Source organism: Hypanus sabinus, chromosome 4 (genome assembly GCF_030144855.1).
Source record: "Hypanus sabinus isolate sHypSab1 chromosome 4, sHypSab1.hap1, whole genome shotgun sequence".
NCBI lineage: Eukaryota > Metazoa > Chordata > Chondrichthyes > Myliobatiformes > Dasyatidae > Hypanus > Hypanus sabinus.
The window spans coordinates 24,530,507-24,543,735 of NC_082709.1; the positions used below are offsets into that span (position 1 = coordinate 24,530,507).

Here is a 13,229-nt window from a genome sequence, read left to right on the forward strand (position 1 = left end):
AGAACAGTACTTCCATTTTAATGCAACTTTGTATAAAGTTTCAGCCTAAAACAAACTTCTCAATTGACCCAATAGCTAATACTGCAATTAGAGATCATTCAAATCTGAGCATCCCACTGAATAAACTTGTTTTCGGTGTCATTTAAAAATACATTATCTGAAAACCTGTGGAATAATTGAAACAATTAATTCCAAAGTTTTACACCTTCAGCCTGGAGATATACCTCCTTTTCTCCCCTAAGTGGCAAATCCCTAAATCCAGAGACTATGGCCTCTAATTCTAGGCACCAATCCTACAGTCCTAGACTGAAGCAAGCATCAATGTCTTGCATTTATTTGGCTTTTATTTTAAAAACCTGCCCATATTTCAACTTGTCTACTTTACCCAAATGGTCACTGTCCTCTGAGAATAAAAATTTAAAAATTCTGAATGATATAAGGGAAAAGATTCATGAAATAATTTATTGCATTTTAGGAAGAAATCTGTGATGGATTCCTGACTGACAGTATCTGAAAAATTGGGCCTACCTCTTTCCTGTCTCTTGCAATTATTTGTTGTGATCTGAGTTCCATGCCTATTTCATCTTGTGTTTGCAAGCCCCAATTTGGAGGACCAACTATTGACGGACTATGGATAATCTGTAAACATTTATGGCAATATGTCACAGGCATCTTGCTGACTGTTCTGTACAATAAAATGAAGACAAGGAAATAGAGATAGTTACTAAGTAATGATAATAGCTTCTAGCACTAATCTAATATCTGTTTTCATCTTTCCAACTGGATTTTCAAACGATGCCATTAGCAAGTGACTGAAGGGTCCAAGAAGGAAGATGCCTTGTACTGATTGTGCAACCATTCAAGTTTTGGACTTCCCAATTGGGGGAACAATAATAGACTACCAGTTTGAAATGAATGCATCCATACTTTTGCATGAAACGTTGACTAAAGAAATAATTTTTCTCGAATTTACTTATTTATAGTGCCACTCTGCTGACCCTTCAAGGAAAATATTAGACCAGAAGGCAGGAGCAGTGTTAGGCTATTCTGCTCATCAAGTATCCTCCACTATTTAACCTTGACACTTTATTTTTACCTCTCAAATATTTATCTGTTCTTTATTTGTCTAATAACCTTTGACACCCTCTGCTTTAAATATGACCATAAGACATAGGTGCAGACTTAGGCCATTTGGCCCATCATGTCTTCTCTGCTGTTTGATCAAGGCTGATCCATTTCCCTCTCAATCCCATTCTCCTGCCTTCTCTCCATAGCCTTTCACTCTGACTTATCAAGAATCTATCCACCTCCACTTTAAATATATCCAATGACCTGGCCTCCTCCACAGCCACCTGTGACAATGAATTCCACAGATTCACCATTCTCCGGCTTAAGTAATTCTTCCTCAGGTCCATTCTAAATAGACGTCCCTCTTTTTTGAGGTAGTGATCTAGATCTCTGGATCTCTGGATCTAGACTCTCTCACTACAGGAAGTTTCCTCTCTATCGCCACATCCACTCTGTCTAGACCTCATGACATTCAATAGGTTTCAATGAGATCCCCATCATTCTTCTAAACTCCATTGAGCATCAGCCTAGAACCATCAGAAGCTCCTCATACAATGAACCTTTCATTCCTGGAAGCACTTTTGTGAACTTATTTTGAACCCTCTCCAATATCAGCACCTCCTTCCTTAAACAAGGGGCCTAAAACTGCTCACAATACTCCAAATGATGCCTCTCCAGTGCTTTATAAAGTCTCAACATGGCATCTCTGCTTTTATATTCAAGACCTCTTGAAATGAATGCTAACATTGCATTTGCCTTCCTCACCACCAACTCATCCTCAAAGTTAAACTTCAGGAAATTCTGCCCAAGGACTTCCAAGTCCCTTAGAGTTTCAGACTTTTGAATTTTGTCCACTTTTAGAAGATAGTGTACACTCATATTTCTTCTACCAAAGTGGATGACCATACACTTCCTGAAACTGTATTCCATCTACCACCTCTTTGCCAATTCTCCTTATCCGTCCAAGTCCTTTTGCAGCCTTCCTGCTTCGCAACACCATCTGCCCTTCCATCTATTTTTGTATCATCTGCAAACTTGGCTACAAAGCCATTAATTCTGTCATCCAAATCATCAACATACAGCGTAAGAAAAACAGTGGTCCTATCACTGACCCCTGCAGAGCACCACTAGTCACCGGCGGCAAATGAGAAAAGCTCCCTCTATTCCCACTCTTTACCTCCTGTCAATCAGCCAATGCTCTGTCCATGCTAATACCTTTCCAGTAATATCATGGGCTCTTATCTTGCTACGCAGTCTCATGTGTGGCACCTTGTCAAAGGTCTTCTGAAATCCAAGCACACAACATCCACTGATTCTCCTTTGTCTATCCTACTTGTTATTTCTTCAAAGAATTCCAACAGATTTGTCAGTGAAGATTTTCCCTTGAGGAATGCTGACTACGGCCTATTTTATCACGTGCCTTCAAGTACCCTGAGACATCATCCTCACTAATCTACTCCCACATCTTCCCAACCACTGAGGTCAGACTAACTGGTCAATAGTTTCCTTTCTGCTGCCTCCTTCCCTTCTTGAAGAGTGGAGTGAATCTAGTGATTCTTTAAAGATCTTTACTAATGCTCCCACAATCTCTTCAGATACTCCTTCAGAATGCTAGGGTGTAGTCCATCTGGTCCGGTGACTTATCTACCTTCAAACCTTCCAGCTTCCCAAGTGCCTTTTCCCTAGTAATAGTAACTGCACTCACGTTTGCCCCCTGACACTCCTGAGCTTTCAGCATACTACTCATGTCTTCCACAGTGAAGAGTGATGCAGGATACAGTATTGTGCAAAAGTCTTAGGTACATTTATACAGCTATGGTTCCTAAGACTTTTGCACAGTACTGTAGCAATTTTATGTATTGCACTGTACTGCTACCACAAAAACAATTCATAACATAGGTGAATGATGATAAATCTGATTCTGATATGGGTCTCTATTGTGAACTGGGAGTGGGAAGGGGGCAGGGAAAGGAATCATGGTTGGGAAAAGTGGAAGGGAAAGGGGAGGGAGCGGGTAGCACCAAAGAGAGAATCTGTATTGATCAATAAATGAATTGTTTGGTATCAAATGACTTTGTCTGGTGTTTCAGGGCTGGATGTGTCTGCACCCACACCATTCCACCCCCCCTCCCCAGCACTCCTTCTCTGACACCTATCCTACATTACTCCTATAGCTCTCCACCCTCGCCAGTCCCAATACCCTTTGCTCCCACCAGATTTACAAACTCGCTCTATGCTCCACATTGACAAATACAGTACTGTGCGAAAGTCTTAGTCACCCTGGCTATATATATCTGCATAAGACTTTTTTTACAGTACTGAACTTATTCAGTATGTCTGACATTTCCTTGTTTCCCATTACTAACTCTAGTGTCATTTTCCAGCGGTCCAATATCTACTCTTGCCTTTTTTTTTTGTTTATATATATATATAAATCTTCTGGTATCCTCTTTGATATTATTGGCTAACTTAACTTCATGTTTCATCTGTTCCTTATGGCTTTTTAGTTGCCTTCTGTTGGTCTTTAAAAACTAAACCTAAAGACTTGGCCTCAATGTCCACCTTTGGCAATGAATTCCACAGATCTCTCTCTGGCTCAGGAAATTGTTCATAGGCCTACGAATAACTCCCATCTCTTCCCTACCACTTACATCCTGCTGTCTAACTACCCACATAAATGAGTCAAATGGCTTCAAATTAAAGGTCCATAATTACTTCAACCATTGGTGTGAATAAATTTGAGTGAAATTGGCCACATCTTGCACAGAACGTAGCATGAACAAAATAGAGTGACTAGCAATTGCTTTCTACATCTTATTAATTAAGTGCTGATCCATAGCTTGTTATTTGCTTTCCAAACACAAGGAAAACTTCTGCAGGTTTGACATAATAGATGTGTAGTGCTCAAACTAATATCTACAGCTCTTTAGCATTCTCATTGTGTAATGTGTCAGAGCATGTTTGGCAACGTGTCTCTCTACTTAACCCATGAGGTGTTGACAAAGTGGAATTTTAAATGTACGGATCTATTTCTTTTAGAATAGTAACCCCCCCCCCCCCAACCCAAGCACTGGGCCGTTGTCTGCGCATGCGCATTGTTGTTTCTCATTGCAACTTGAATATACCGGTTTAGGCCATCTCCCGCGTGTGTGCTTTTATTTAATTGATATGAAGTTGTTCACAGACACAACAGCATTCGAGTTGGTTCAAACAATAAAGAATAACAAAAACCTCCCCATTTCTCTAACAAATAATACAAAAGTTTGTTAAAGAACTCCCCTATCGCAATGTATTTCTGGGCGACGTAAAAATGCCGAAGCCTGATTGCTTAAATTGCGAACCAACACACACGTAACATATTTAAAAAGGCGATACGCGGAATCTCAAAATGTTTCCAAATTGAAATTAAACATCAGAGGAAGTGATTTGTAAATGTCAGGGAAACGTGTATGAATGGGAGCCTAAATGGGCTTAACTGCCCGTCTGAAACACTGTGACAACTCCAACCTACCCACATGAGGAGGGATACGACTCTCCGTTCTACTATTGGAAATGGAAGCACCACGTTGTTCGACCCCGGGTTAAAAAAAAACTCATTTGTAACAAGCTGTCGCCATTAAACCCAGGGGATAATGTCAACGTAGTGCTCCCAGTAGCAAACACTCGGGATGACAGGGCATTGCTTCCATTTGAAGGCAACAGCGAGTGAAATTGGAAGAAGAGTAAAAGTGAAGATCCTTATACATTGAGTTCAAATGCGTGTGTGAGATCGAGTTGTAAGATTGACATGGAGATGCTACACTTTGGAGTCCATTGCCCTTACCACTTCCAGTAACAGCTTCCCCAAGGCGCTCTGGTCTTGCAGGTTGTGAACGAAGCGGGAAGCGGGCGCGCTGGCCAGCAGGCGCAGCTTGCCCGCGTTGGGCGGCTCGGTGGCCACGGGCGACATGCCCACCGTGAAGAACTTTATGCCTTGGTTCTTGGCCTCTGCCGTGGCCGCGTAGATGTCCGGGTTCCTGGGGTGATCCACGCCGTCGGTCATGAGCACGGCCACCCGGACGCTGCCCGCGACTGCTTCGTTCAGGTAGAGCTGGGTCAGGTTGGTGATGGCATATGTGGTGTAAGTGCCATGGCCGATGTAACCAATGGGCGCGACGCGGGCTCTGAAGGCGGCCGCGCCGCTCCAGTCGCGGAAGGTCTGCTCAATGAGCACCGTGCTGGAGTACTGCAGAAGCGCCACTCTGGGCACCAGCCGCCGGCCGCTCGACACCCGCAGCTGCTGAAGCCGGTCCACGAAGTCCAACACGAAGCTCTTCTCGCGGTTGTGGTTATAGTCCTTGGCGCTCTCCGAACTGTCCAAGAGAAAGGCGACCTCCAAAGTACAGTCCTCCTCTGAACAGGTGGGAGAGAAAGACAGTCATTGATTTTTGAAAGCTCTTATCATATTCAGTTCCTGGATTTACAAGGTATAAGCGTGCGGTGAAAAGAAACAAAAATAAACCGGCCGAATATTTTCCCTCATAGAAGTGCGCAAGGTTAAGACAAAACATCACCAGCAGGTTGTTCTACTTTGAAGCGCCTCAGATAATGAAACGACGCTTAGTGTCTGCATTGCGTCGGGAGCGGGTGTGTGAAGAGAAATTCTCTGATCATTATTTTACCCCATGCCTACTTCACAGGCAAACATATAACGTAGGAGTCACTAACGAGGAAAGTTGGGTAGTAAGCAGCAAGTACATGCCAAATGGGCACAAAGTTACAACAAAAATCTAACATTACCTTGTTCATTTTCGCCAGGTGGTTTAGCCGAGAGATATTTAATTTTCTGTTTTCTGATTAAATTTCCGTCGCCACGTTCTTCGTAGTCTTGTGACAAAACGTATCTTGCCCAGCCTAGTAGCCACCAGAACTGATAGAACGCTTTCATTCTTCCTGTCAGAATACATCTCTATTTAAGCGTGTTATAACAACTATTAACAATTTTCTCGAATACATGTCTGTCAGAGTATTTACAAAATGGTGGCGTGTCTTGTTTTGTAATTTGCAGTTTGCCACAATAATGGATTAAACATCTGAGGTAAACTTTGTCTGCTTTGGGTACAGAATTGTATTAAGTTGATAAAGCAAACAGGATTCTTGCGAAGAACCAGAATTTCAGGATGTATATCGTATACATTTCTCTGATATTAAATGGAACTATAGAATATACAGAGTGATGAAAACACGCTGGCAGATCAATAGTTTTAGAAAGTGGACAACCTAAGTGGCGAACGCGCACAAAATGCTGAAGGAACTCAGCGGGTCAGGCAGCATCTATGAAAATGAATAAACAGTCCATGTTTCGGGCCGAGACGCTTCATCGAGTCTGGAAAGGATTGGGGAGGGGGGAGAAGATGCCGGAATAAAAAGGTGGGGAGAGGCGAAGGAGGGCAAGCTCGAAGGTGGTAGCTGAAGCCAGGTGGGTGGGAAGGGTTGCTGCAAATTTGACATAAAAGTTGGATTTACATATTACCAGATGGAAGATTCTGCCGCAAGCACCTGTATCCTCGACTAAACTTCTGTCTCCACCGGACTGAAATGCAACGCAGGCACCAACGGAGTAAATACCGCAGAGTGTCGAGGGCCGTCCAATTTATTCTCTGGGAATTCTGCCGCTTTTCAATTCAAATATTTAAACTCGCTTCATAAACGTAGGCGGGACAGCCCGAGGATGGTCCTGGAATGGCGAAGACAATTGGCTGCTGCGAGGAACGGTAATCTAATTTGGAAAAAAAAGAGGAAAGTTTCTGGATGTTTGAAATATAAAAGATACAGGTTTCGTGAAAGTGAATTTATGATACCTGCATAATCCCATTCAATGAATAAAATTATCGCCCAGCTACGAATTAACGAGCAAAATCCACATAAGATGCAAAAGCACTCTATAAGACGCTAAATAAATAGGTGCACAAATCCAGTGCCTCTTTCCAAAAAAAGAGCAATGCTTGATTGGAGGGACAATAAAAAAGTTGGATACTAATCTCAGAATCTTAAGGGCTTTTACTTTAGATTATCCATCCAAAGGAACCAACATTTCCTGCACGAATAAGCGGTTACATCTTTGAACCTTAGTACCTGGGTACCCTATAACCGCAGTTCTACCCGGAACTACAAGCTGCATGTAAAGTAACGTGCACGTTATTTTTGATCTTCTAACGACTCCTGTACACTGGAGAGTATACCAAATTACGTGAAGTGGTCCCTAGTCACTTTCCGGAGGGTAATTATCGACGAGTAACAAATACTACCTTGCCTCCGAAGAGAAAAGCAAGCAGACACAGCAGGTGAGGTAAACTTAGCTGAGACAAGACACAGTGAGAGCGAGACCACTGTTAGACTTGCTCCTGCACAATTATTTTTAAAATGTTAATGTTTGCTATAAAGTTTAGGCTGAAGAGGGACAACCTGCCATTCGTCATTGGTGCACATAGTTTGTTTCCTTAAGCAGTAAGATTTATGAAGCTAAAAGTAATTTGAGAAAGGAATTAAACAGAGGTTGAATCAAATGAAATATTAAATGAAAAATGTAGAGTGGGATTAAATACTGGAGTAAGAAAATGTGACAGCGTTGTTTTTACCGTCTCCTGGATTGGACTGTAACTTGATGAATGAGGCATTAGGCTTATAATTATTTTCTACCTGAACTGGAGGGGCTGATTGACAATCTTTAATAACAATCACGAGCACCGACTTGCGGATTGCTAGAGTAAGTTTTCTGTGACAAGTTTGAAGTGTAACTCAGGAGCTGCTATTGCAAATTTGTGCAAGCCTGGGAAATGTTCACCCTACCCGAGGAGCAACTGGCTGGGTGATGCTTTCGGCAGAAACTTGTAATGATTTTCATTTCTTGAGACATCACTTCCTCAGAAGAAGCTGTTGGCCTCTTTTAGCATGTTGGTTTTCTTGTAAAATTTGAGATGCTTGATATTTATTTTCTACTTTATAAAATGATTAATTTCAACCTCCATTAAAGAAATGATCCATCAAAAGTAATATACCTTTCCAAGAAGATTAATTATAGACCGGTTAGCCTGACGTCAGTGGTGGGAAAGATGCTGGAGTCAATTATAAAAGAGGAAATTACGACACATTTGGATAGCAGTAGAAGGATCAGTCCGAGTCAGCATGGATTTATGAAGGGAAAATCATGCTTGACTAATCTTCTGGAGTTTTTTGAGGATGTAACTATGAAAATGGACAAGGGAGAGTCAGTGGATGTAGTGTAGCTGGACTTCCAGAAAGCTTTTGATAAAGTCCCACATAGGAGATTAGTGGGCAAAATTAGGGCACATGGTACTGGGGGCAGAGTACTGACATGGATTGTAAATTGGCTGGCTGACAGGAAATAGAGAGTAGTGATTAACAGGTCCCTTTTGGAATGGCAGGCTGTGACCAGTGGGGTACCGCAAGGTTCGGTGCTGGGACCGCAGCTGTTTACAATATACATTAATGATTTAGATGAAGGGATTAAAAGTAACATTAGCAAATTTGCTGATGACACAAAGCTGGGTGGCAATGTGAAATGTCAGGAGGATGTTATGAGAATGCAGGGTGACGGACAGGTTGGGTGAGTGGGCAAATGTATGGCAGATGCAGTTTAATGTGGATAAATGTGAGGTTATCCACTTTGGTGGCAAGAAAAGGAAGGCAGATTACTATCTAAATGGAGTCAAGTTAGGAAAAGGGGAAGTACAATGAGATCTAGGTGTTCTTGTACATCAGTCAATGAAAGCAAGCATGCAGGTACAGCAGGCAGTGAAGAAAGCTAATGGCATGCTGGCTTTTATAACAAGAGGAATTGAGTATAGGAGTAAAGAGGTCCTTCTGCAGTTGTACAGGGCCCTGGTGAGACCCCACCTGGAGTACTGTGTGCAGTTTTGGTCTCCAAATTTGAGGAAGGACATTCTTGCTATTGAGGGAGTGCAGCACAGGTTCACAAGGTTAATTCCCGGAATGGCGGGACTGTCATATGTTGAAAGATTGGAGCGATTGGGCTTGAAACACTGGAATTTAGAAGGATGAGAGGGGATCTGATTGAAACAGATAAGATTATTAAGGGATTGGACACACTGGAGGCAGGAAGCATGTTCCCGCTGATGGGTGAGTCCAGAACTCGAGGCCACAGTTTAAGAATAAGGGGTGGGCCATTTAGAACAGAGATGCGGAAAAACTTTTTCACCCAGAGAGTGGTGGATATGTGGAATGCTCTGCCCCAGAAGGCAGTGGAGGCCAAGTCTCTGGATGCATTCAAGAGAGAGCTAGATAGAGCTCTTATAGATAGTGGGGTCAAGGGTTATGGGGAGAGGGCAGGAACGGGGTACTGATTGTGTATGATCAGCCATGATCACAGTGAATGGTGGTGCTGGCTAGAAGGGCTGAATGTCCTACTCCTGCACCTACTGTCTATTGTCTATTGTCTCTCAATTGTATATCTGGAGAAAATAGAGACTAATTTTTTCATTGCAATCATTCTTTCACTGCAGTAGCAGCACCTTTTGCTTCTTTAAACTTGAAAGAGGCAATTCTAATTGGGGTTGTTATTAACTAGTTACCTGAAACCATTTACTACATGGAATTTAGCTCTGGCTAGCAGGTTACAATTTTGTTTAAAGCGAACATCTGCTAGGTCGGAGGTTGAGCTGAATATAGGCTGTTGCCATATGTATGATAGGATGGTTGGAATGTTACTGTCTGTCTGACAGAGACCTGATAATCGTTATTGCCCGGGACTGCGGTGTTCTGATCTGTGAAGCTTCAGTACCTCCCATGGGCCTGAAACAATCAGGGTAATGGAGTTGTCAGATGCGAATGATCAACTGAAGAGATATGATTGAAACTCAGTTTCTGCTTTCAATCCTTTGAAATCTAATAATTTTCAATATTTTCTGGTCAATTTACTGTGTATAAGAAGTGGTCTTGCTTATAACATCTACTTGTCAACAGCCGTTCAAATGATGGCATTTAACCAAAGCCTCTGCTGATACATTCTGTAAGTATCACCTAAACTGTTTATTTGTTAGCAGTGTTGAAGACAGCTTCATTTGCCAGAGGGAACAGATTTGATTCTCGGGATCCACTGTTACAATATTGTCTTCATTAATTATCCACCTTTGGAGAATTGTGAGGGTTCACCGACGTTAAAACAATTTTAGTGTTAATGACAGGGATGGTTATGCCGTTGTCAAAAATCCTGCACTGGCACAGTGATTGAATGAAGGAGATCCAGTATCAAACAATACTCATCTGTTCGGGTTGGGAAGTTGTAAACTTTAGCACTTCAACTTTGTAAGAGTGAGGAGACATATTGCCATGCGTATTAGCTAAAGGAAATTGAAGGGTGGGCAGTCTTTCTGAAAGCTCAGATACTTTGATTATTTTGTCTCTTGCACACTGGTTGAATGTCCAAGTTGGTGTGGTCTTTCATTGATTCTATTATGGATTTATTGAGTATTCCACAGGAAAATACATCTCACGGTTGTATAGGGTGACTTATATGCACTCTGATAATAAGTTTACTTTGAACTTTGAACTAATATCTAAACATTCCATTCATCTCTTTCTTGAACATACTGGATCGTTCTGCCTCCACAGATCTCTTGGGTTGAGAATACAAAAGCCAAACCAAATAGTTGGAGAAGAAATTTCTTCCTACCTCACCCTTAGGTGGCTGAACCATTTTCAGATACTACGACATCTGTTTGAGACACACCAGCCAAGGAAACATCTCCCTTGCCAACAATTACTTCCTCATTTCTCCCAACTCAAAGGAGTATAGGTGCAGTCTGCTGAGCTCATACAACAGACCCAGAATCCCTGGAATCAATCTACTGAACCTCAAGTCCTCAAAAGCCCATCACATTGATGAAGGTAGAGCAGTAGATGTAGTGTCTATGGATTTTAGCAAGGCATTTGACAAAGTACCCCATGCAAGGCTTATTGAGAAAGTAAGGAGGCATGGGATCCAAGGGGACATTGCTTTGTGGATCCAGAACTGGCTTGCCCACAGAAGGTAAATGGTGGTTGTAGACGTGTCATATTCTGTTTGGGGGCCGGTGAGCAGTCGTGTGCCTCAGGGATCTGTTCTGGGACCCCTACTCTTTGTAATTTTTATAAATGACCTGGATGAAGAAGTGGAGGGATGGGTTAGTAAATTTGCTGATGACACAAAGGTTGGGGGTGTTGTGGATAGTGTGGAGGGCTGTCAGAGGTTACAGTGAGAAATTGCTAGGATGCATAACTGGGCTGAGAAGTCACAGATGGAGTTCAACCCAGATAAGTGTGAGGTGGTTCATTTTGGCAGAATATAGTATTAATGTCAAGACTTTTGGCAGTGTAGAGGATCAGAGGGATCTTGGGGTCTGAGGCCATAGGACACTCAAAGCTGCTCTGCAGGTTGACTCTGTGGTTAAGAAAGCAGACAGTGCATTGGCCTTCCTCAATCGTGGGACTGAGTTTAAGAGCCGAGAGGTAATTTTGCAGTTACGTCGGACCCTGGTCAGACCCCACTTGGAGTATTGTGCTCAGTTCTGGTTGCCTCACTACAGGAAGGATGTAGAAACCATAGACAGGGTGCAGAGGAGACTTACAAAGATGTTGCCTGGATTTGGGAGCATGCCTTATGAGAATAGGTTGAGTGAACTCGACCTTTTTTCCTTGGAGCAACAGAGGATGAGAGGTGACATGATAGAGGTGTACAAGATGATGAGAGAACTGGAATGGCTAGCATGAGAGGGCACAGTTTTCAGGTGCTTGGAAGTAGGTACAGGGGAGAAGTCAGGGGCAAGTTTTTTATGCAGAGTGTGGTGAGTGCGTGGAATGGGCTGCTGGCGATGGTGGTGGAGGAGGATATGATAGGGTCTTTTAAGAGTCTCCTGGATAGGTACGTGGATCTCAGAAAAATAGAGGGCTATGGGTGGCCCTAGGTAAGTACATGTTCCGCACAGCTTTGTGAACTGAAGGGCCTGAATTATGCTGTAAGTTTTCCTTGTTTCTATAAACATGTGCTGCACTACATCAGTGGAAAGAATAGCAACACACACAAAATGCTGGTGGAACACAGCAGGCCAGGCAGCATCTATAGGGAGAAGCACTGTCGACGTTTTAGGCAGAGACCCTTCATCAGGACGAAGGGTTTCGTGTGTGTGTGGTGAACTACATATATCTGTCTGGACATGACCCCGCCCTCACTGACTGCTCCTGTGGCTCCTCCCACAGACCCCAGTATAAAGGCAATTGGAGACACAGCCCCGGCCTCAGTCTCCAGGATGCAGTGTGGTGGTCAATTGCTGCTTGTTCTTTCTTCCAGCCAATAAAAGCCTATATCTCACCTCACGTCTCAGAGAGTTATTGATGGTGCATCAGTGTGTGTTGCTTGAATTTCCAGCATCTGCAGATTTCCTCATGTTTGTCAGTTGAAAGAATATCTTTGTTTAGTTAGTGAGACAAGATCAATATTTAATATTCCATTTATGGTTTCATGGGGGGCCCCCATATAATTCAGATCAAACCTTCTTGCAATAAGGGCCAAGGTACCATTTGCCTTTCTGAATGCTCACACACTTCCCTGTTACTTACTTCAGTGATTCATGTTCTTGTGCATCTGGGTCTCTCTGAACACCAACGTCATTTAAAAATACTCCATCTCCCTATGTTTTTCTACTAAACTGGATAACTTCATGTGTTTCCCCACAATATATCCCCTTATGCTCTGACTTGACCTGATTGTTTAACCTATATATTGCTGAGGCCTCTTTCCATCCTTCCATTGTGGAACCTGACCTTATATTGTGAAACAATTTACATTTGATCTCATTATCCGAATCATTGAATAGCTGAGGCCCTGCAGTGAATTCTGCAGCACACCACTACTCACATCCTCTCAATCTGGAGAAGGACTATTAATTCTTACTCTCTGTTTCCTGTCCAAAACACCCTCAATCCATACCAGTAAATTACTCCCAATGTTTGTAAATAATCTCTTGTTTCCTTATCAAAGGTCTTCTGTAAGTCCAAATGCACCACAACATTTGATTAATCTATATCTATTTTACATGTTACAATCTTTAAAAAATTACAATTTTAAACGTGGTTCCCCTTTCATAAGTCCTGTTACATTGTACTGT

General features: G+C 42.5%; 1 protein-coding gene across 1 annotated transcript in view; it reads right to left on the bottom strand.

Annotated features, from left to right (window-relative positions):
- Positions 1-6,698, bottom strand: part of col28a2a (collagen, type XXVIII, alpha 2a) — a 94,024-nt gene extending 87,326 nt beyond the window's left edge. Inside the window, exons 1-3 of the mRNA XM_059966058.1 lie at positions 6,581-6,698; positions 5,848-6,000; positions 4,892-5,460 (exon numbers count right to left, since the gene is read on the bottom strand). Coding sequence (XP_059822041.1) covers positions 4,892-5,460; positions 5,848-5,995 — 717 coding nt within the window. The 5' untranslated portion in view covers positions 5,996-6,000; positions 6,581-6,698. The remainder of the gene's footprint in view (positions 1-4,891; positions 5,461-5,847; positions 6,001-6,580) is intronic.
- Positions 6,699-13,229: the final 6,531 nt, after the last annotated feature.